This window comes from Mauremys mutica, chromosome 10, assembly GCF_020497125.1.
Source record: "Mauremys mutica isolate MM-2020 ecotype Southern chromosome 10, ASM2049712v1, whole genome shotgun sequence".
In the NCBI taxonomy this organism is placed as follows: Eukaryota; Metazoa; Chordata; order Testudines; family Geoemydidae; genus Mauremys; species Mauremys mutica.
The window spans coordinates 45,319,062-45,343,411 of NC_059081.1; the positions used below are offsets into that span (position 1 = coordinate 45,319,062).

A 24,350-nucleotide genomic window follows, 5' to 3' on the forward strand; every position below is an offset into this window, starting at 1 on the left:
TCTACATGAGAGAGTACGGAGGGCCACTATGACGACTCTTCAATAGGTCACTTCTATACTAATCTTCAAACCTAAAGGTTCCAAAAGGGTGTTTCCTGTTTCCTTTAACATATGTTCTTGTTAGCATAAATATTGGATTTCATTTGTCCCAGAATCCTTATTCATTTCAGTTCATTTAAAGCACTGTTCATTTAAGTCTGGCGTACTTTTAAAGACTGAGGCTGTGCTGTGCCTCTTGCACAGAACCTGCAGCCCAGGATGCGCAGGGACTAAGGTGGCTATAATCCGTTTTTGCATAGTCTTGGTTTTGGGCTGCTCTATGAACTGGAGTGGCCCCCTGTTTAATTTAGTTATGGCAGTCTGTCACCAGCTGCCTATGGGCCTAGAATCTCTGCAGTGCTGTGTTCTGTTGCCACACTCCCAGCATACTCTCTCCTACACTGGGGCTTACAAGGGGTCTGGAGGTTTCTTACTCAGTTCCTGTACCAGGGACCTGGCTGGATTGTGGCATTTTAGAATCTCTTTAACCTGCCATACAGAGGCTAGAGAAAAGGAGAGAATCTTATCCTTGGGTTGGGATTTTCAAAAGAGCTCAGCATTGGCCTACCTCTGCTTCCATTGAAGCATCTGGGAGTTGTACTGGGAACTTAAATGGGAGCAGAGTTAAATTAATGCTGAGTGCTTCTCAAAATTGCAGGCTGAAAGTTCTGCTGCAGTTGGCCAAGCAGGAACAGAGTATCCTTTTGGAAGCAGATCGTATAGGGCAGGGATTCTCAACCTTTTTCTTTCCAAGGCCCACGTGTGCGTCAACTGTTTTTCTATATATAAAAGCCAAGGCTGGCAGCAAGCAGGGCAGTTGCCTGAGCTCAGTTGGCTCAGGCTTTTACATGTTCTTCAGCCCCAGGCAGCAGGGACCTATTTGCAGACCTCCAGGGGACCACAGACCCCCTGGTTGAGAACTACTGCTATAGGGGAGTGCATTTTAGAGGAAATGAAGGGAGCACCAAATCCTCTCTCCCCGTTTGGGTGGAAATGTATTTAGGGCATGCTGTGACCATGCATTTAATCCAGAACTGGAACTTCTTCTATAGCACAATACATTTTCTGTACCTTAACCTTCCCTGCAAATGTTTTGTAGGAAAGTGATTGGGTTGATTGAGATTACAAACAAAAGCATTATGCCCTAATAAACTGGGGACTGAACTTGTGCAAAATATAATTCAGCACACTTGTCGCAAAGGTTAAACATTTAAGGAGGGAAATTAGTTTAATGATGTAACATTTCATCTTAAACATTTAAGACACACCCAATCATTTAGCACAAACAGCGTTTCATTTGTTCTACAGATGGATTTTAGTTTTCTCTTGGATGCAAGCTCACTTACCAGGGCAGAAGATGACCTCACCATCACAGTTAATGCTACCTGGTAAATCTTGCTTGATAAAAATTGCTGCGTTTGATGAAAAATATCCCTAGCTTTGGAAAACGGAATAGGGAGCACAGCAAAGGCTTAATGAAGCACAACTGCAAGAAAGCTCATTTATTACATAAAATATAGAGAAACTGAAACCACAAAAAAGTAGATAATTGCTATTTAAATAATGAGATTTCTGTTAACATTGTCATACAAATGATTTCTTACTGACACATGGATAGTAACAAAAAAGTTATTTAAATAAGCTACTAGGTGTATGTTTTATGTAATTAGTTATCTCTAGAAATAACACACTGTATATGATTAATTCTAACACATCTTCCCCACCCCCCTCTTCGCCCCCCATTTACTTCTACAGTAAAAATGAAGAGGATAATGACCTGCTGTTGGATAACTCCATAGCTTTAGTCATACCTCTGAAACATGAGGTTGAGCTAAATGTCCATGGGTAAGTAAGTTAATGGTTGCTCTGCATATCCATGTGCATAGGATTGTTGTTTATCCATTATTAAGGAACACATACCTCAGCTGAACTCCCATGATCTTCAGAGAGGAAGCATGGCCTAGTGAAAAATTGCAGTACTCAGAGTGGGAAGATCTAGATTTTATTCCAGGTTCTGCTGCAGACTTTGTGCTTCAGTTTGTCCCTCTAAAATGGGGGAAAAAACCCAAAAGGGCTGAGATTTAATACCCGAGGACTGATTCTTTGCTCTTCTATAACACCTTTTTCCATCAGAGTAATATTATTTGTTCCTGCTCTTCTGTCACTTAATCCTGTTTTCTGCAAAGGTGAACAAAAACTATATTTTAATCCTTTAGCCTATCAAATTCCATTCTGGTAATTGCTCAGCCTTATGCTTTTTTGTGTAATTGTCCACTGCTGAGTCAAACACATTGTCTTTTATACTCAACTATATTGACTGTTTGCTGTTCAGCTTGTCCCAGCTGGTGTTACTGCCTGTCATAAATTTGCCTATGAATAGATCTATTTTGTTCTGGGCGGACAGACCCCTCTAAACGGGGCTTTGGTTTGCCCAGCCCCACTGTACCATAGTCATTTGATTGCAGTCATGTAGCAGGAATGTCCAGGATACTTTTTAAGGATCCTTTCCTTTGACTGTCACTGTCATCAGATGGTGGCAAATGTAAAGGACACTTGGTATAAGGGCTTATAGAGAGACTGCTTCAGGGGGCAGGCTCAACTTATTTGAATTCTACTTTGTATAGTAGGACACTTCTTTCAAACTAATGATGGGAAGGGGCAGTAACTGCTTCCACTATCTCCATTCCACTCTCCCACCACTTCCCTTGCCACCATATCCATCATTGCAGCCACTACAGGAATATTAACATTTTAGCTCCAGCATTTTTCTTTTGAAGATCTCATAAGTCTTCGGGGAAACTGAAGCACAAGGTTGATGTTACTTGTAGATCTCTCAGAATCAGTGGCAAAGTTGGGAATAAACCCATCATTCCTCATAACCTAACCACAGAACCATACTTGTGACGAGTCTTTCTCTGAAGGTGGAGGGGACTGAAATTCCACTGGTAATAGGGAGGTAAATGAGTCAGATGTAAAAGATGAGTAGCCCCTTCGTCATAATCTCCCCTCTTTTATAAAAGCCCCTCTCTGAGTTGGGGATCAGTGGGTAGAGTTGGAGGGTGATGATTCATCACTACCACATTGTGCCCATTTAATCCACGGAGATGTCCTGCCTAAATTAAAGCAGGCTTTATCCTTGACCTTCCCTACTGCAGGGCTGAGTTAGGTGCTAATTCAGACTTTCCAGTTCTGCATAGAGGACAGTCAGGCCTAGAGAGAACATAAGAACATAAGAACGGCCGTACCAGGTCAGACCAAAGGTCCATCCAGCCCAGTATCTGTCCACCGACAGTGGCCAACGCCAGGTGCCCCAGAGGGAGTGAACCTAACAGGCAATGATCAACAGGATAATGCTCATATTAACGTTGCATACTAATAGTGCTAATTTTGTCCTATTGTAATTATTTTTTTTAACTACTGTAGATCTGTATCACCAGCTTCGTTTGTTTATGGACCCAGTGAGGAAAATTCACCAATTAATTGCATGAAGGAGAAGATCAACTTCACTTTCCATGTAAGAGCTATTCTTTACAGAAACCATTCCTCTCTTTCGAGAAGTTAATTCTTAACAACAGATAAGACAAAAGGCACTTCCACCTCACCTTGTAACTTACTGGGAAAGTGTTGCTCTTGTAAAGTGCTTAATATAGAAACAAAAACAAATCCTGGGATTGGTGAGAACTTCTGCATGTAGCCGTTAACAGAAGCAGCTCCCTATGTTCTTGGAATCCCATTCCCAGCTTATATTTGTGGGTGTACCAATCCATATATACTTCCAGCAAGTGCTTTCAAAAAGCTTGAGAAAAATACACCTGTAGCACTAAATTTCCCTCAACAATAATGGCTATTAACATCTGTAGGGAGTGTGCTCAGCTCACCAGATGGGGTGCCCCTACAAATTTTAGGCTTGGTTTCTCTTTGTCCATGAAGCCACCATAGATCTAGTAAAGTCTGTTTGAAAAGCATGATCTATGCCCCTTACAGGTCAATAGAAACACCTCTATTGACTTCAATAGCAGCTGGATCAGTCACTAATTGAAGTTGGAGTTCCCTTTAAGAGTGCAAGCCCTATTAAAAAGAACCTCTCTCACTTAATTGCCTTTGAACACTTTCATAGGCTCCTATAGTCTTTGGTTCCCTATTCCTGTCACTTCTTTATGGCAAGCCCATTCATTCCAGGCCCCTGCTAACCACAGCCAGCATCTGTTAAGCACCTTTGACTGTCACCTTTATGGAGTGCTGCAAGTCAGGAAACTTTTGCTGCTCATTTGTTTTGCATCAGAGGTCAGAATTTGACCCAGAAGTGCATGGGAGTTTCACTGATTTAGACTGACAATAGACCTGGATGATGGGGACGGGGGTGGGGGGGGCGGATTTTAAAAGACAGAAAGGGGAGCTAGGTGCTCAACTTCCATTCAAAGTCAATGGGAGCTGGGTACCTAACTCTCATTTGGGCCTTTGATTTTGATTGTGACCCTGGCTTACAATTTTCCATGGGTTTTCTTAGTACATATTTACTTAAGCAGGGGAGTCAGCTGTATTTGTACTACGTATCAGTTCACTGAACACAAGTGCTGCACAAGGAGCTGGTACACAGCAAGTACTGTGTGTAGAGCATGGGGGGGGACTAGCTGGCTCTGGGGCTTAGTAATAGGGTCTCTCCAGCTTACCAGTTCATATCCATCGCAGACTGGTGGATTAAAAGTCAATGAAAGTTGGGCACTTAGTTCCATTAGACCCTTTTGAATACCCCACCTGAAGTGGTGAAATAAGACCTCAGTTCAGGTCATAGCAGACAAGTGTCATACCGCAAAGCTACCACTACCCCAAATGGCACTTTATTAGCAGAGTTAACAGAGAGATAAATGATTCAATATGGCTAGAAAATAAACTGCACTATCACCTCTTGAGGTGCTTCCCTCTAGTTCACAGTCAAGTTTTATTGTCAAGCCAGCATTAGGAAGCCTCCATTGCTGCTGTGTGAATTCTGTGTATTCATTTCTTGATTAGTGTATGTGAATGAAAGTTTCAGTTACTGTAGCACACTTTCTCCCAAGGTTATCAGTGCTGGACCAAGCATGGCTCCTGCTATAGATTTGGAGATAATGGTTCCTAATTCTTTTGCACCAAGAGATGAAAAGCTGTTTAACATTCTGGATATCCAGGTATGTTTGTTTTATTATATTATGATTTTACATACTGCTCTGTATGTAGTACATTAAAGTACAAAATTAGATGGAGCACAACAGTACTTGAAAAGGCATGTCTAAATTTTTCTTATTCAGCTACATTGTATGTGAAACTTGACTGTAACAATTAGTGTGAAACTTATTTTGCCTAAATATTTTAATTTCTCTTATTTTAGTGTATCAGCCAATTCTAAATGAATTAATAAACCAAACATGCACTCGTTTCAGAAATTGTCATGGGTATTGATGCTGAATTAGCAGAGAAGTAGAAATGCTGAATTAAAATATACTGAGGTATTCTACTGTGCCCACTTTACAGTGAAATTGTGAATACTTGTTACATTTAGGTTTAATACATATTCAGTATTTAATCCATGTGCTTTCTCTGAAATATACTAGCTAGTACATTAGACTCTGATTGGAGCCTCATTGAAGTTAGTCTCCACATGCCTGGAGCTCAGTATTGGGCCAGTTTCTAAATTTTAAGGAGTTTTTCAGTCTATTTTCCCCATTCCTGGATTCAGTGTTACAGCACCAAAGATTTCTTGTAAAGAGTAGAATGCAGTATTTTTTTTAAGAGGGAAGTGTGAATTTCTACATTCCGTATCCTGGCCAATAAACATCTCAGTTTTGGTTTTAGATTCTACTCACCATCAAAATCCTGCTAATTATTTGATACCAGACAGCGTATTTGTTGCTGTACAGAACCCCCAATACACAGTCCCTGCTCTACAGATTTTTGCTGTTCTCTTGAATCTGTTAGGTGAATAAAACTGCAGGCTACAATGCATTCTATTTATGTCTATCATAGTGGAATCAAACAAGCAAATAGCACCCATTTTTAAAACAGTTCTTTAATGTAATTACATTTTCCCCACAAGGGAATGGGTGGGGGGTCTTAATTTCCCCTATTTATTTTTCCAATCACCTCTCTCTCTGGCTGAGTATGGCTCATTCCCGAAGCTTTCAGTACAATTCAGAGGGCATGTAAGAGGTAAGCAGGTAGTTCTGCTGGGCTAGAACTGCACCCACTGTGCCAACGGTGCATTTCTCTAATACTCTAGAGAAATCATTTTCAAATACAGAAATTTTCTTTGACTTTCTGCATGTACAGAAATGTCTTCTAAGCAGTATCTGGAAATGTTTAAAACCCATGAATGATTGTGCTGTTTTTTCCAGACAGCTGATGGAGAATGTTTTTATAATAATTATACAAGAGACTGTACTTTACCAGAAAAAAATGGACACATATTAGAGGATCTTGTCATTTTCTTTTCAAAGCCTGCCAAGAGGCGACTGGTAAGAGTGTTTGTGTTTGTTTGTTTTTGGTTCGTTCAGTCTCAGTTTACTTAACCCTTGAAATAAACTGCGTAAAGTTACTTCGGTGGGAAATTATACTTTTAAAAGATTGTAACTTATTATACAAACATTTTTGGTTATAAGCAAAAAGGAATTAGATATTTTCAGTTTAGTTTCCACTCATACAAATTACAGAATCACCTCATATTGCTCAAGAGAAGGCTGGAATATCAGACTTATTGCAGGTTGGAACTGAGATGTAGTGGCCGTCTTGTGTGAAGAAGTTTGTATAGGGCCTGTTTGTACTGGTCCTGAATGACGCTAGTGCTGCTAGTTCATTTTTAAATACTAACTCTTTGCAAATACTTAAAGCAAAAGCAAAAATCTACAGTATGAATGATGTAGAAGTTTGAAAGTGTCCTTATGATTCTTAATAACTGGATCAATGTAAAACAAAACCTGCTGTAGCAACAACCAGTTTCCTTATAGCCATGTTTTCAGAATTGCTCAACTCTCATTTAGTTGCTTATATAGGAAATTAACTCTCTGGAAAATTCCCCACTTCCCCCCAATTGTGGCCACATGGTATTTTGAAAACCTGACACAGTCTTTGTGGTGACTGTGATGCTGTGTGTGTAGCTCTTCTGCGGCCCAGTTTCTGGAACAGCTATTGATATTTATTGTAGGTAGCCTTGCATCTTGACCTCTTCAAGCAAAAAAAATAAAACACCTTTTGACTAGATGCTAGAGGCCTTGATATTAACTTTCGCAGCATGGTTTATTTTTTCTTGTTAAGTGTTGCATTTTTGCTTTTTTTCCCTTTAAAGTACTGCATGAAAGAAGATAATTTGTGTTTACGAATACTGTGTAAATTTGGAAACATGGAAAATGGAAAAGAAGCAATTGTCCGAATGCAACTGGAAGCTACTCCTTCAGTTTTAGAAATGGTAAATTGTATTTAAATCTTTAACCAGATAATTTTAAAAGGTTATTTGCTTTTTAATGACATCACATGAATTTGCAGCACCCTCTTGTGAACACTGCACTATATTTCTAGTTGACAGAAATAAATTGCACAATAGTCATTTAATATATAAATCAAGTATTGTTAAATCCAAGTTAATAATAACAGTCAGTATGCATGTTTTAGTTCAAATACCTTCAAACACTACAGAGAGGTATTTAAACATAAGAGGGTTGCTGTACTCTAACACATGGTGCAAACCTCTCAAAGTGACAGATGCTGTGGCTTAGTTGGCATATTATAACCAAAAAGCAAGCTCCACGATATAGCTTTCACTTCAAGCTTATACTACTATAAAATGGTGATAGAGTTGGTTTAATATTCCTGCACTATTGATAATTTGATTACAGCAGTCACTAACAGGATATGATAAACCAGACAGCTATTGGAATATACCTGCAGTTAGGCACATCATAGTTTTTTTGGTCATAAACTGAAGCAGAGGAAAGATACCAGAGTGAATGGACCATTGGTCTCTTTAAGCATGACATTTCCTGGTCATACATATGTAAATTGGTTAAAGGGTGAATGATTGTTGTCTCATTATTCTAAATACAATTACTATCTGAATTTGTCTCTCTATGTGCTATAAACACTTTAGGTGATTTACAGAATGGTTTTGTGCTATTTAGATAATAACTAAGAGCCATTTTAACACCTAGACAATTCCTGATAATGAATGGGACTTGTAGAAAATACAGCTAAATTGCCATATTTGCATAATTATAAATCAGATACTGCCTTTGATAAAAAGTAACTTAGGGTGTGGACAAAAATCCTCTTTATCATTAAGGAATACCTTATACAGCAGGTCAGCCATTAATGCCTGGATCTCAGAAACTCTCTTGGTTGAAATGATCACCACTAGGAATACAGCCTTCAGGGGAGTGGTGTTTCAGGAAACATTCTAATAATGGCACAAACAGTGGTTTCATTAATTTGGTGGGTGTTAGATGTAAGTTCCAGGAAGGGGGCAGCTCTTGGACAAAAGGAAATGTGAAGAAAGCATTTAAAATACAAACTGAACTCTGTCTGTCCTGTTTTCCTCCCAGAAAATGTATCTACAGCTTTGTCAGTAGCTCAGCCCTTTAAAATATTTAGCTTTGATTAGCAGTAGTGCATAGTTCCAAGTTAACTTGTCTAAATTTATAAATACACAGATCTTTTGAGTTACTGGAGTACAATTCTGTTCCTGGCTCTGTCACTGAATTGTTTTGTAGACTAGGGCACCTACATATCAAGGTTTAATTCACTGTTTGAGGTCATTAGATAAAAGAGGATATAATACTATAAAGTATTACAGTATTTATGCAACTTGGCTTTTTTTCCACCCCCAACAGGATGAGGCATCATCGCTTAAGTTTGAAATAAGTGCTACAGCATCACCAGAAAAAAATCCAAAAGTCATTGAACTACACAAGGAAAGGCAAATTGCACATGTAAGAATTCTTTAAGTACACAAGTTGGTTAGCCTTTCCCCCTAAAAAACTATATTCAAGAAAAATAGTATCACCTGAAGTTACAGAATTATGCACAAATAGATATCTACATAATTGGAATTAAATTGCAGTTAGTTAGGCAAATAGATCTATGTGTCATCATCTGAAGTGGCGACAAGATACCATTTATGGGAATATATACCATATATATTGTTATATTTTAATTTAATAAATTGTCTATTCTAAGCATACTAGTATTCTTACTTTAATGTTCCCCTACTTCATATAGGTCTTTCTGGAAGGACTACATAACCAAAAGCCAAAACATCATGTTACCATGCTGATTATTGGGATAGGTTCAGTACTTGGCATTTTCTTGTTTTTGCTGATAGTGCTGTTATTATGGAAGGTAGGATTCTTTTTCCTTTATCAATATTTCTCTATTATTTTCATTGACTCCTTTAAAAACAGGAATAATATGCTTTATTGTGATCTATTCTTACTAAAGAATAATTAATTCCTTTTTTCCAAAACCTCTTTTAAAGTTTTTTTCTTCATTTGTCCTTTTAACCCCATTTTCCCTATCTCAGGGAAAGTACTTATTGACATTAACTTACCTCTTTGAGATCTTTAACTCCTATACCCCAAAGTTTTTTCCCCATATTTATGGGCCAGATTTGTATAATTTTCTTCCAGAAGTCCTACAAATTTTTTTTTGTAGGCTGCTGCTTCATGTTTTTGCTATCCCGATGGACACACAACAGAATGGTCTACAATATTCCTAACAGAAAAGGTGAAGATGGACTTGTTGCTTACCAGCATTAAATGTTTTAAATTCTAAGTTCTGATGTATGAATACTAGGGGCAAATCTTGCTCCCCACTGTTAGTAAGCATACAAGGTCCAGAAAAGATCTGATGGGGTAAGGATTTTTCACTTTGTGTACCCCTTGCTTGCCACATGCGTTCCTTTTGTGCCATAGTAAGGGAAGTTGGGGATTGTACATCTCTGAATGAGACTCCACTACTCATTCTTCCCATGGAAGAGTACAGAAGTGTAACATGCTGGGATTCCATTATCATTCCATATCCTGGGAAGATTTTGATCTCTCGACTTCCACAGTTCACAGCCCATTTGCTCATATTGTGAATGAAGGGAAAGGATTAGCCCCATAGATGTAAAGTAATTTTTAGTAATGCTGTCTTTTGATATATTATGTACCAATTAAAAAAAAGCCTACATTGTAAAAAATTAGTTCATATTATCAACATGACAATCATTTTAATAGTAACATGTTACTCCCAAAACAGACTAACAAGCTGATACTTAATCACATATGCCAGCATGTCATCTTAATCTTTTATACTGTTTAAAGTAAGTGTATTTTATTAAATCTGACTTATTAAGAATTTGCTGACACACACCAATTGATTTTGAAATTGTTTTTCAGAGCGGCTTCTTTAAAAGACGTTATCAACCTATCCCTCGAGAGCAGCCCAAAGAGGAAGTTGGAACTTAGTCCTCCTTAGTGCTGTTTACAAAGATGACAATTAAAGACTTCTTTCAAATGATGAATTTCAGGCTCAGAGCAACTTACATGATGAATACTGATGAGAGAAAACTGATGATGAGTCTGTCTGTTGTTTAGTCTTCATGTTAGAATATACATTTGATTTTGCTGATCCATGGAGGATTACACCTAACTGTAGCATCATCTTACTAAAATACAAATGACAGTCGGATCTTCAAATAAAGAAACTGTAATAGTAATATCGGAAATACCAGAAGTATCCATCTCTTCAAATGCATATAAGAACACTAAGCAGATAAAATGAAGAATTACTTACCCGAAGAAGAGTTCTTGGAAGGTAGTACAGTATTATCAACCATTTTGGGGTAATGAGATCTCAGTGGTTGGCCGTGGGGTAACTCATAACTCAATTAGCTTTCAACTTTAATTTCATTTTTAACTAGAGATTTGGATAAGATCCTCATCCCACTATGGCATGCATTGTAGAAGACAGCCACAAGGTCTTCTGAACACTCCTGCAGGCTCTGGACTAGGGCACATAACTACAGCACTATAGAGGTCTTGGGTAGTCTTGTAGTCCATAGGACAGCCTGGGAGGCTGCTGTACTATAGACGGACCTCCAGGGACTGTCTAAATTATGCCAGGGGCTTCTCCAGTTTCAGGGCAGTCCAGGACTGGGAGGATGCAAAGGTGGCTTTAAAACCACATTAGCTTCCCTTTCCCTGGGCTGGGAGTTCTGTGCTGAGCCTCTAAAAGGGGCAGCATAAAATCTTACCATTAATTGATGTGTGTGGAAAGGTTTTTTGTGCTGATCAGCATTGAAAACTCAATGTCCTGTCAAGGATGCATCACATTGAGGGTTACTTTGAGAAGAGAGTCAAACATTTGAAGCCATCAGTATCAATGATCCTTAACATAGTACTAGCTGATAAGGCCAGGAGCACACAGTTAATTCTGTTTCTCTCTTTTTCTCCTCAAACACCAAGAGCATGAGGTTTTGGAGCGAAAGACATTCATGTGTTTTCCTGAACAATTATTATTTGCAAATGTTTCAATAATGCTCAGCATTGTAGTATTTAAGGACATTTCCAGTAGCAGACAGAAGAGGCTCTGATGAAAATTTAAAAAAAACCTTAACTCCATAGGGCTAATGCCATCTTTAGATGTGCAACCCCAGCCCAAAAGTTGCTGACCTCTGAAACCTGTATAATGAAATAGTTTGGATATCTAAGTTCAGTCCTTAGTGGATATTTTTTCAGCTTAATGCCACCATCGCAATTGGCACTCAAGAGTGGCAGTAGAAAGGAAAAAACTGAATTGCTCCTACAGGTGATCCCTTCAGATTCTTAGAGAGATACTAGCAATGCCACCTACTTTAAGTACACTGATACCTGTTCTAGGGGGGAAAGGATTTCATTCTCTGGGCTATGCACCATCTCATCCAAGTGCTAAATTCATCTTAAACTTACTCTCCCCTAGTAATGCCAACACATGCTATTTCCTATGGCTCTTCTTTGTCCTTTCTCTACTGTCTTTCTGGACTGCTAGTAGAAAACTTAGTTCCAGCATCTTTTTTTTTATGTAATAAATGTGGACATCACACAAAATGATTATGCAACATCACTTGGTAATAAAGGTCCAGAGTTAATAGCAACAAAGATTGCCTTCAACAAATTATTTTGCTAATAGAGTTATATACATTTTTCAAAAGTGGCTTTTTGAACTAGGCTAAAGAATCAAAAGGTAACAGAGCATGATTTTCCACAGAGGGCCAAGCACCTGTAGTTTTCATTTACTTCAGTTGGTGTCATGGGTGCTTCCATACTTCTGAAAAACAGATCTTATCTCAAGGAATTGGCTTTCTGTTCTAAAATATTCTGCATTATATTAAGAACAAATGTGTACATACAGAAAGAATAAAATGTGCTATGAGTGAAATATTTCATCCTTAAAAACTAAACTATTTGCAAAATGTATATTCTAAAAAGGACTTTTAAAGAGTATAGAACCAAATGAATTATTGCACTTTAATCAAAACATATTTGAACAGGTATTCTAATAAGTGTGTTGTGAGAGCTGTACCTCAAATACCGAAAGCAGCATTAAAATTGCTTTAATACAAACAATGCAAGGAAATTAGATTACAAAGGATTTTTTTGGAATTGCTTTAGTAAGTAACTAAATGCACAAGTGTTACTTGGAAATTGCACATTGCTATTCAAACTATGCTATTAGTATGTAAACATTGATCAGGTATTTCTCTGAGATAGTCAAGCAAAATTCAATTAACTTAATAAACAAACATTGAGGTTTAATCTAAATAAGTAAATGTGAATGTAAGATTTCCTGATGGCAGCATGTTTATTAATAAATGATTGTTCAACTGAATTTTATAATAAAAACAACTGTACACTATCTTTTGCTAATTTAATTATTTTGTTGATAGAATTTGCAGAGGTAATAAAATACAGTTAAATCTATAATAATGGTTTATGAAGATGGAATATCTTTAAAGAATTAAAGAAGAAATTCAGTTTTCACTACTCAAGCACAGTACTTTAATGCCTCTGGATTAATTATACAGCATCAAATTACTCTCAGTTATAGTGGCACAAATCTGGAGTAGTGCCATTCAAGTAACTAGTGACTTTTGTTTTACACCACTGTAATAGAGAGCAGAATTTGGTCCACTGGATTTACTTTGTAATCCACTATACTGCAGATTATTTGGCCAGTTACTACAGGCCAAATTCTGCCCACAGGTGCCTTCCCTGCAGTTCCACTGACATTAATGTGAGTATGAAGACAGAATTTGGTTCTATGTAATCTGCTCTTTTGCTTTTTGAAGATGAATAATCATTTGCTGATGCTACTTGTTAATGGAGTGGAGGAAGAAAGAAAATATCCATACTAATTTTTTGATTTAAGGTTGAGGTATAATGCTTATTAAAAATATGAACCAAACTTCTGGTGTGTTCCTATAGTCCTCACTAATCCCATTTAAATACTTGGGCTCTAGTTCAGCAAAGACTTAGGCACATAGTGAAATCCCCATGACTTAAATGCTTAATGAATTGAGTCCTTAAAGACCAATGGGCAACGTCATCTGTGGTTTAGTCACAGGGAAATGCAGAGTTCCTCCCTCAGCCCTAGTTGGGATGCCTCATATCTTTAACCTAATGAATAAGGGCACACCCACGTCTAAGCTCTTCCTCCTGCAGGTCAAGCACGCTGACAAATCTGTCAAGATGTTAGTTCCCACCAATCGCAATGCAGGGGATAGCCATGGTGCCATGACAAGTTCAATTCTCATGAAGGCTGGAATCCTAATCTGTACCAGTGTCATGCATAATTATTGCATTTACCATGTAATTTATAAAATTAATCTGTTTACATACCTACTTTTTACTTAAACTATGTGCACTATGAAAGTATCACTCAAAATCTAAAATTAAATTTTACTCAGCATTGCTGCCATACTCTAGCAAAAAATAATGCATTATTCTGATTACTACCTAGTTTTACTGATAAAGTAAACGTTAAATATTTTCTACAAGATTAAAGTTTAAAACAAAGTAAGTTTGAACAAATGTTACATTCTAAGTGAATACACTATTTGTAAAAGGAAAAGTAGCTTAAGACTTAACTAGTCAATGCTGAAAGCAAGCAAATTTTTACATCATCTCATTTAAGGTCAGAGATTATCTGGATATTGAAGGACTTGACAGAAGCCAAATTATGCCACCACAACTCACAGTAAGTAGTACTTTACTCCAGGACTAGTTCTAGTGATATGAATTAGGGTTACCAGTGAAGTAAAATATGACTAGATACAACGATGGGTAACCAAATCAAACCCCAAATTGAACTCAAACCCTGCAATATTCTGTTTAAAAACCTTAACATTTTTTTTGCTGAAATTCTAGTAATCACTTTTTAATCAAATATATACCACCTACAAATAAGTATATTTGTCAATATATTTATTTTCAGGCTTTTTAAGGTTAAAAACTATAAACATTTTGTTCTATAATTACAATTATTTTACTTGATAATTTTTTTTGTTAGTTTTATATAAACATCCTAATTTCAATCTCGGTCCTTCATCCATTGACTTCAGTGGATGAAGGAATGGGCCTTAAATAGCTGTGTAGCCTGCACCATGAAACACATTTCTTCATAAATTTCTTCTATAGACAACTGCACATTGCTTTGGAATCATCCAGTTCATCAATGCTCACTCCATAAAGATTAATAAGTTGTGGGTGCACCCTAAAAAGTGAAGAAATAAAAATAAAGTAACTTAATAACTCTGTTGTAGTTTTCATGTGACATTTTCTTCGAGGACAAATTTATATAATAAATTATATGGAATAAAATTAAGCTGAATTACATGTATGCTTACTCCAGTCTTTTCTTTGGATTACTAAAAACTTCTGAGAGAGAATCTTTTTTATTTTGGAGGTTTGGGTCAGAATGGGCTATCATGATCCCTCTTTCATTCCCCCCACATCCGCACCCTGTGTTACAGTGAGCATCTCACCATCAGTTCTATGTTTTTGGTTGGCCACAGTGCTGTTGTTGGAGAATAAGACAACTCCCCTTTCCATTCCAGGGATTGTTCAACTGTGTGTGTTCGTGTATTTCCATTCCTTAACCATCCTCAAGTAGTACTAACTGTCCACAATTGAACAAGTTCTGTTGTATGGCACCACACATTTGGTTAACTCTGCAAATACACAAACGGCAGGGTGGGCACCTTCCAAGCAGCAGACTTAAGTCTGATCTCAGAATTCAGGGCCTGGCTGGTAGGGAGTTCATCTTGAACCTGTTTCTTCAAAAAAGGCCTTTTCAACCTGAAATAATGCCCACTGCATTATGAACCTAGTGTAATGACAACCTTCTCTCCAGGATAAACATCACTCACTTTGAACAACGTCAGCACCCCGTTTTGTGATATGGGGAACAGTGAGCAACAGTAAAATATGAACATTTGCATTTGCAGCATTCCCTGTACAGCACTTATATGGGAATAATGTGGCAAATCTGATAATCGGTTAAACACCCAATTCACACCCGGGCCCAGTTTATTGATTTTGTAAAATACAAACTTTTATAAAATATTATGAGTTCAATAAAACAATCCTATACAAAAATTATATTATTTACCGCCTTGAGATTGACAGAAATTCTATTCTACCTGGTAACTTTTTTTTTCTTGGACAATAGACTAAGCTGTCAACACTTATGCGGAGGATCCTTCTGTCCTCGACAATGCAGAGCAGTTGTATTGCCACAGTATTAATTGAATATACAATTTTAACATGCAAAGATAGACATGCAACGGCCATGCTGTGCTTGATTCTGCCCTCTAATAATTGGTGCAATCCTTTGTAATTGAAAAATATAATTGCAGGAGCACATCTTCTAAGATATGCGCTGATATACTGATGTATTATACTATTACATTCTTTTTAGAGCTATTTTAAATGATTGCATAATGCAGACCTGTCTGACAATTTTAGCAACAAATTTTCCTAAAGTCAACTTTTGAGGGGAATGTTATCTCTTATACACAAGAAAGAGATAACAGTACAATTGGCCAAGTCTAGCAGGTGTTTTGCCTAACTACGCCTGCAGGCTGGATATCACATGTGATGGGCCAAAGTCTAGTTCAGCAAATCCTATGTTACTATGCTTAGCCTTACCGAACGTGAACTTCTGATGCTCCTTCCATTAAATCTCCATCTATATTCCAAGGATAATTCCCTTCCGCAGAAATAGCATGCAAATACACATTTTCTTCTGCGTCATGCCCAATTTTAGCTCTTGGCTGGACTTTTACTTCCTGAACTGCATAGGTCTCAACAAAGGGAAAATTAAACTAAAACAAAACACAAATGTATATTAAAGTCAAAGAGGTAACTAAAAATAGGTTGTTTACTGGTTAAAATTGTGAAATTAAAATCTTACTTTTTCTCCTTAAATACACTAGAACCTCAGACTTAAACTGACTGAAGTGTGCAACTTATGGAAGAAAAAGTGCAAAGAATATTTCCTACAATAAATCTTCCCAGGTACAAGAATTTCAAAACAGCTATTTACTTGGAGTACATAGAGCACAGTTTTATTTCCCAGCTTAATATTTAGACTACGTAAACAAAGATCCTTAGGGGAAGTACTATGGCTTCCTCTGTGTTATGAAGTACCTATCATATTGTTGGCACTCAATTTCTATTATTCTCATGGTTTTAGATTTATATGAAAAATATGTAAAACAAAAGTTAAATTTAGTTAATCCTAAACCATCAGACTTTCAGCTTCTGAACATTTCATGATAGTTTAGATCAAGAGACGATTATCTGAGCAATTTTTTTTAATTTTGGTACAGAATGGTAATGTCTGAGGCAGAGAAGCATCTGGAGTTGCCTAGAAGTGGATCTTTCTTGGGAAAGTATCCTCTAAGAAACTACAAAAAACAGGAAAGAAGGATAAGAGAGACTGAGATATTGCCCATAGAGAAGCCAGAATTTGCTGAAGAGTGCTGATTTCAGTGGGACACTTTTAGGCTACAACTAATTGTTGTTCCCCAACTGAGTAGCATAAAGCCAATGCACTCTGATCAAACAATGCCTCAGACAAAGACAAGCATTGTTCAGAGGTTTAAGCGTCAATGGATTACTGGCTTACTAAAATTCACATATAAACTTGCTTTCTTTAACATTTCCACTTTCTCAACCATATTTTTACACACACACACACACACACACACACACACACACTAGCTGATCTAAGTAGGATACGTTTTAGAAAACAGGAACAGCAAACAAGGTGTCTTGCTGATTCTCGGGTATGAGGCAGCATGAAAATGGGAAATTTGGGATAGTACAGTATCCAATTCACAGATGAAAAGCATTATATGAGCGCTAAGTTTTGCATTAGAGCATCGCCAAAAAAGGTTCCAGTTTAACGGTGTTCATGTTGGTGCACTATGGATACAGAAAACACATGAGTAAATATTCATGTAGATAAAGCAAGAGACATTAACTACCCATTTGTCATGCAATTTTTTCAGTCATGTACATTTTATAGGCAACTTGTTTCCTGGACAGAACAAACTAAAATCTTGACTCTGGCTTTGATCCCATTAAATGTATTGTTTATATTCAAGCCAGTGTTCACAATTTAATGTGCTATTTTACTTTGAATAGTGACTCAACAGAAATGGTATCACAGGATTCCATTTTTATTGTAATGCAATTATTTCCAGATCACTTTGCTTGTAAACTGAGAAAATGTGTGTATTTTTCAACTCTGCAGACTTACTCAAGGATTTGAAAGTTATGCTGTGTTTTTTCTGGCTTGTCCATCATAACCAGTAACCCTGATCCAAGTGAGGTGAGTTATAGGCATAGTAAAGGTTCATGTAGATTATAAAGTGGATCCACGTTCCCTTTCAGAAGTGCTAGCTGACAGAATGAGAGAAAAGTGCAAACACTTCTTCCTATAGGAGTGCTACAGTGGCAGAATGAGAAAGGCTTAAAGCTTTTTCTGAGGCATATTGCTGTCACCACGATATGGAGCTAGGCATCTCCTAGGGACGACATCCAGCACAAAGGAATGACACCTCTTCAAAAGGTCCTAAATTCTGAATGATTATTTGAACCAAACCTAAACTTGCCTATCACTAATTTTACATAATGACATGACTCGTTTGGAAGATGATCAGTATACTTTAACATAATACATTTACTTGGGTTTGCACTGAGTATTTTGAAGCAACAGTGAGGCACTCTGATAGAAGAAACAAAACCACCACTAAACTCTAATTTCCGTGATGCAGCTAAATAAAAGGTAGAATATTGACCATGTGTTTTTAAAGGGCATATCTGCAAACCTCTCCTACAGTCTATTCATATCCAGATTCAGGAACTGGAGTCTATGAAAATCAAAGGGCATAACTACTGCTGCCATCATAGCATGCAGTGATTTGCCAAAATTGTGGACTTAAGTATTGGTTTCTTCTGAAGAGTAGCATCTGGTCCTCAGTATGTGCCCTTAATCTCAGTACACTAAATTTAAACACAAAATTTCTCTGTCCTTATTTTAGTTCAGGAGCTTTACACTCTTGTGCAACTGCTTGTGTAAACCACATATAAACTAAACCATAACAGATGGGCTGAAATAGGCTAATCGGCAGTAGTCTGATTAGTGATTTTCAAAAATCAGATAAAAGGGGGCTAATGCATTTTGACAAGGAAACTAAGTCTCCTTATGAGGACACTAATATTAACTCCTTAGCGTGTCTACCTTCATCATTAGTAGCTCTTTTATAATCACACACACAAAAAACAACAAATGATTAACTGTACCTGATTTTTTACACTGGCATATCTTTTCAGATGTTTTATAAACTCTGATCGAGAAGTGTTTCGTACAACAATAAGAGCCATGCTACCATTATTCACCCTGAAAAGTACATGTTTTGATTAAACTAATGTTACAATCAAAGGTCTTAAGTCCTTAAACTAAATTCACAATCATTTTAAGTTGGTTTAAAAATCAATATAAAACAAGATTAACTTTACTAAAATTATTCAGAACTTTTCAATATACTTCAGTGATTTTTTTTTGGTTATGAATCAAATACTTTCCCAACAATTATATGCAAGAATCAGCTTACTCCCGAGAGCTGCTTATTCTGATGCTTAATTCACATGAAATTAAGTATATAGTCTAATAAACTATAATGAGATAATTACAGATCAAGTTTAATTGTTTTACTGTTTTTTATATATATATATGAATGTTTAAATTTAATATAAATCACTTTAGTTAACTGTAGTAAAAGAGAAATGTACAGATTAAATAAAATAAATGGTAAATAGAATCCTAAACCAAGGAATAACAGCCATACAGTGAACATTAAAAAGCTTTGTAATTTTTCAGTTAATTTGTTAATTACAATCAGCTTTAGAAAAAAAACCAATGTAGATAGGAATCCATTCTACTTAAATTATGAAATTAACATTATCTAAAGTAATTTCACATAAAAGGCTGATGAACTTTATATAAAAACAATTAAAAGTAAATCTAGTTGTAGAATACAGCAATAAAATTAATACTTGTACATGTTTGCTTACTTAAAAGATTAGTTTCTAAAATCCATGGTCACCTAAACAGAAACCGCCTTTTCTATATAAAGACTGTCTTTCCACAAATCATCATCATGCATAAATTGATGTAGTTCGATTAATGCAATTATCTTGATTTAAACCATCTGGAGATTTGGCCCTTAATACTTGCACTAGTATTAATCCCTTGGGGCAGGGATTTTATGGTACCCATAAGTTTTGGTGCCAAAGACATCCTTCAGTAAAGGAGTCTGTGATGTAAAGCAGTCCACAAAATGAAACATCAACAGGAACAATTAATAAAAACTATTTAACACAAAAACTATGCCAACAATCTGTAATATGAAAGTACGGAACCCTGACTGATAAATTCACCTGTTAGAGCGATTTACAGATGTTAATGAGACTATTATAATCTCATACACAAGACACCAATGTTCTGACAGTACTTCTGGAGTTAGCAATCAAGAGTTAAATGAAAGGAAGGAAAAACTTGGAAGAGAACAGCAAAGACTTGAGATCCCATCAGCTTGAGGACCTGATGGATAGAAGCAGCATCTGAGGAGGATAATTTAATTGTATAGTGTCTGCTAAGAAGTGGATGCCAATGTTCAATCTGAAAGATTGAATTTAAGATACTGTCTTCCTAAAATGCCACCACAGATCTTTCTAAATGGGCTTTATCCCCTGCTGGGGACTCTGCCTTTGCACACACTGAATTCTGCATTGTTACATCCCTGTAGACCTCAACATTCTGCAGAGTACCCTTTACAGAGGGAACTCTTAATTTGGGACAATCTCTTTTGGTTGTGGAGTCATCTGATGTTGCAGAGGTTTTCTGAGGTAGGATGCAAGATAAAGGAGGTGTTTGAAAATGTTCTCTCTAGCTCACTTCTTTATGATCAAGAAACCTACATATTCTGCCAGGCAGGCATATAATTTTGTGCAAGAATATCTTATTTAGTCATTATGGCTCACATTTTCAGAAGTGACTAGTGATTTTGAATGCTTCCATTTTTGGGTGCCACTGAGATACTTTCAAGGGGGATGATTTTTAGAAAGTGCCAAGCACCTACGCTCTGAAAACCAACCCCTTTAGGGCATCTCAAGCAGGGCACCCAAATACTAAGGGATCCAAAATCATAGTCATTTTGGGGCTTTAGACTAGTAGCTGTAAAACTGGATTAACACGAACAGTGGTCAGTCAGACCCAATGTATTCAGTCTGATCAAAATGTCTTATAAGATGCAAATAGGCAGGTGGGCTGGCTCTCGGGGGGAAACATGACAGTTGGAGTGAAGACACTAGGTGAGGTTGCAGTGGTGACCAAGTGCTTCAGAAATGGCTCACGTACCTGCTGCAATTGGTGCAGCATTTTATCTTCCACTCTGTGCAGCGTTGCTGCTGTTTACTGTCCTGCAAGAGACACCTGCAGGACCCCTATCTCTATCTAGCTGAGTGCTTCTCCTTGGCCATCTCGTTAACAGTACAGTACTGTCAGCTGGAATTGAGGCTGGGTTGAAGTACACGGTTATCTGAGATGCTGGGGGGAGGGGCGGAACTCATCTGCACTTAAGCTCTAAACAGTGTCTTGGAGCTGTCATTAGATTTGCAACCATTGAAAGACAGGGGACAGATTAGAGAGGACGAGAGGGGAAAGCTGAAAGACCTTCTTCCTAAAATCTTCACAGAACCTTTCCCATTGCCTGGAAAACTGCACTGAGAGTGAATGTGTTGACAGAACAGATTTCTAAACAGTATAGAACATCAACATACTATCTTCAAGTACATACTTTTTCTCTTAACAAACAAATAAAATACTACTAATAATAATCATCATCATCATCCAGGCTATGACACCTCACATTTCCCTCTCTAAGGAAGATGGTTTTGGTGTGAAAACTTTTCAGCAAAACCATCTCCCACTGAGGAGCCATATCCTAAGAGTACATATGGATTGGTGAATTTGTCTTTCTGAAGAATATCTGTTTAAACTGCTTACACGGCAGACAAGAGGGGCTGAAGTGAACAAAGCAAGTTATTATACCTAGTGGTGAGTAGCCTTTTGCCAAAAGCCAATAAAAGTTGCATGAGATCGGGTGTGATATGTGCAAACAAAACATGCCATAAATTGGGAAGCTGCAGAAAAAAAAACTAGCACAAGGTAAAGGCAAACTGATTGCATGACTGAAGAATGCAATGGCTATTTGTTCAGTTCTTCTGACACTAAAATGGGCTATTGGCTAGGGTACAGTTGATTATGAACTCACTATTCACAGTTACCACTTTTCATACTTTGCTGGCTATCAGATGATAAATATTTTCAACATTTCAATCTGGGATTATATTCAGATTAGTTAGCTAAACGTGAAAAGCTCCAATTTTCATAACCAATCGCCAGCACTGCACAGTTCCCCTGAAACGATGAGATATGCCTTTTTAATTTAGCGCGATTAGTAAAAACTGTGTTTCCTGAATTTGTTAAAATGACAAAATAAGCATTTAAAATTCTTTATGGTAGGGAAAAAAATCAACATGACTTTCCCAACTGGAGAATTCCAGTTCAAGAGGAATTTTTTACGAGAAATCCATGACCCAGTACACCTCCTATCAAGAAAGCTGAGACAGATGATTACTTGATGACTACTACTTAAGTCAGTCTTGTCAACTAATTTAATCACTGTAATTATCCAATGATTATTCTAGTTAGATTACTTGATCCAAAAACTGATTACAATTCTTGAGATTATGGAGTCAAGTGCAGTCCATTCTCCCTCCCCCACTACAAGAGGGTCTAGACTGCCAGAGACACAGGCAGGCATTCCAGGAAAAGCCAAGGTTTAGGGTAAGATGTCAGAATTTATAGACATTACTCTAATTCTTTAAACCCTTACTGACCTGGTATTAGGTGCCAAGCCTCTTGGTGCCATTGAACATAGACAGGGGATTGCCATAATGCTCACATTCAGGAAGTGACCTTGAATCGTGTGCCACTGAACCTTGCTGTCTAAATATAACAGAGTAATTCAGTATTACATTAGTTTAACCAAACACAGTTCACTTTTAAGGACAATTTAATTTGAAACTCACCAGATTTTTTAAGTCTCTCTTTCTTCTTTCTAAAAATAAAAATGTGTCAAACAATTACAAATAACAAAGAACGTAAAGAAATAAAATTTTAAAAGTAATTGAACAATGTTCAATGTTACAGTTTATCTAAGAATAAATCAGATCTCTCACACTGGAAGAAAGGATTACTCAGCAGTGAACAAAATGGAGTAGTGCTTGTCTGACAGGTTCTCTGTACTGCTAACATCAAAAGTAAACCAATATAACAAGGATAATGTATACTTTATATAATGAAAAATGTAATAGTTGGATAAATCATAATCTTGAAAGAAATAAAGTTCCATTTAGCCTTGTTATATTATTGCATCAAAACAATATTTCATTTTGTTCTAATTTTATCTTCAAAGCTATATACTTGTATAGATACAGAATTGTTTAATTCAGATTTACTTACGTAACATTCTCCTGGGAGCCCTGCAGTGAATTTTTCAGAGGTAGAAATGATAACTCACATTCCTCTGGCCTAGAAAAATATGGACATTCATTTCCACATAAACCAATATTCTGACTGCTAAATCTGCTTTTATCAAGGTTAAAATAATTTTAAGATGATGATGATTAATATACAGAAGCTTTTCCTAATTAAATGGTGACATTGCAAGGAAGTACATGATAAAACCTGAAAAGTGTCTGCCTGCAGTCTCATTTTGATAAACATTAAGAAATATATTAATATATATTTAACATCTGGTAAAACTGAGGGTAATATTACATTTTCATGAGGAAAATAAAAATATTGAAAATAAACCAGCATACTTTAGACTTGCCAGCGTTTTAATTACAGCAAAATCTCTCCGCTGGTTGGAGGGCATCCAGCGATGCTTTTCTGCCAAAGCTAGAGTTCTTGCACCAAAACCAAACATAGCCGAGAATCCAAAACGAAGAAGCTTGCTTGGACTACTGAAAGTGCAGATGTCCACTGGCTGTATATGTCCTGAAATATTACAGTAGACATCAAAGCTGCAAATATTCCATTAGTTTTCAACCTAAACTTATCTACACTTCTTAGGAATAAAGAGAGAACAGTAGCGTAAAAGGAGAGGAAAGTGGGGACATGCGAGTTAACAGATGAAAGAGAATTCCAAGCAGACTATTAATTAATTTCTAGATTAATAAGTTAAGCATTACAGAAGGAGCATGAATTGAAACATAGTTAAGATTACTCAAGTGCATTCATTCTAACGGCTCACATTCAGATGATTATAAATATGAAAATTTTTATGTTTTTGTGTACAAGTTGGCACTTGTCAGTCTGAGTACGATTTATGCAAACAGCTATATTCAAGGAAATGCACATTTGATATTAAAAAATGTTTTTTTACTAAAAAGTTCTATTAGCACTGCAATAGAAATTAAGAATTGACAAAGTCCCTTACATAACAGATGCATGATTTGATGGTCAGGTGAAAACTGGTTTTCATTGGCCAAGTTATAAGGACTTTAAAACATACTTCAAACATACATGCTGGTTTCTATCTCATAAAACTAGCTGCCTATATTCGAGACATGGGAACCTATAAAAACTGAACGGAAATGATCATTAATAAACTCCCTCTCTCTCTCAGG

At 36.8% G+C, this 24,350-nt stretch overlaps 2 protein-coding genes across 5 annotated transcripts in view; one reads left to right on the plus strand and one right to left on the minus strand.

Annotated features, from left to right (window-relative positions):
* ITGA4 (integrin subunit alpha 4) overlaps window positions 1-12,936 on the plus strand; it is a 57,535-nt gene extending 44,599 nt beyond the window's left edge. Inside the window, exons 20-28 of the mRNA XM_045032674.1 lie at window positions 1,348-1,427; window positions 1,795-1,884; window positions 3,463-3,553; window positions 5,097-5,204; window positions 6,408-6,527; window positions 7,355-7,474; window positions 8,892-8,990; window positions 9,280-9,399; window positions 10,440-12,936. Of these exons, the coding sequence (XP_044888609.1) occupies window positions 1,348-1,427; window positions 1,795-1,884; window positions 3,463-3,553; window positions 5,097-5,204; window positions 6,408-6,527; window positions 7,355-7,474; window positions 8,892-8,990; window positions 9,280-9,399; window positions 10,440-10,508 (897 nt within the window). The 3' untranslated portion in view covers window positions 10,509-12,936. The remainder of the gene's footprint in view (window positions 1-1,347; window positions 1,428-1,794; window positions 1,885-3,462; window positions 3,554-5,096; window positions 5,205-6,407; window positions 6,528-7,354; window positions 7,475-8,891; window positions 8,991-9,279; window positions 9,400-10,439) is intronic.
* Window positions 12,928-24,350, minus strand: part of CERKL (ceramide kinase like) — a 94,563-nt gene continuing 83,140 nt past the window's right edge. For 3 of the 4 annotated variants that reach the window (XM_045032676.1, XM_045032678.1, XM_045032679.1), the window contains 7 exons: window positions 23,541-23,718; window positions 23,179-23,247; window positions 22,746-22,774; window positions 22,554-22,662; window positions 18,894-18,990; window positions 16,230-16,405; window positions 12,928-14,793 (listed from right to left, as the gene is read on the minus strand). In XM_045032676.1, coding sequence (XP_044888611.1) covers window positions 14,712-14,793; window positions 16,230-16,405; window positions 18,894-18,990; window positions 22,554-22,662; window positions 22,746-22,774; window positions 23,179-23,247; window positions 23,541-23,718 — 740 coding nt within the window. In that variant the 3' untranslated portion in view covers window positions 12,928-14,711. Of the gene's footprint in view, window positions 14,794-15,089; window positions 15,251-16,229; window positions 16,406-18,893; window positions 18,991-22,553; window positions 22,663-22,745; window positions 22,775-23,178; window positions 23,248-23,540; window positions 23,719-24,350 lie in introns of those variants that run through there. The other variant, XM_045032677.1, reaches the window with a different exon arrangement.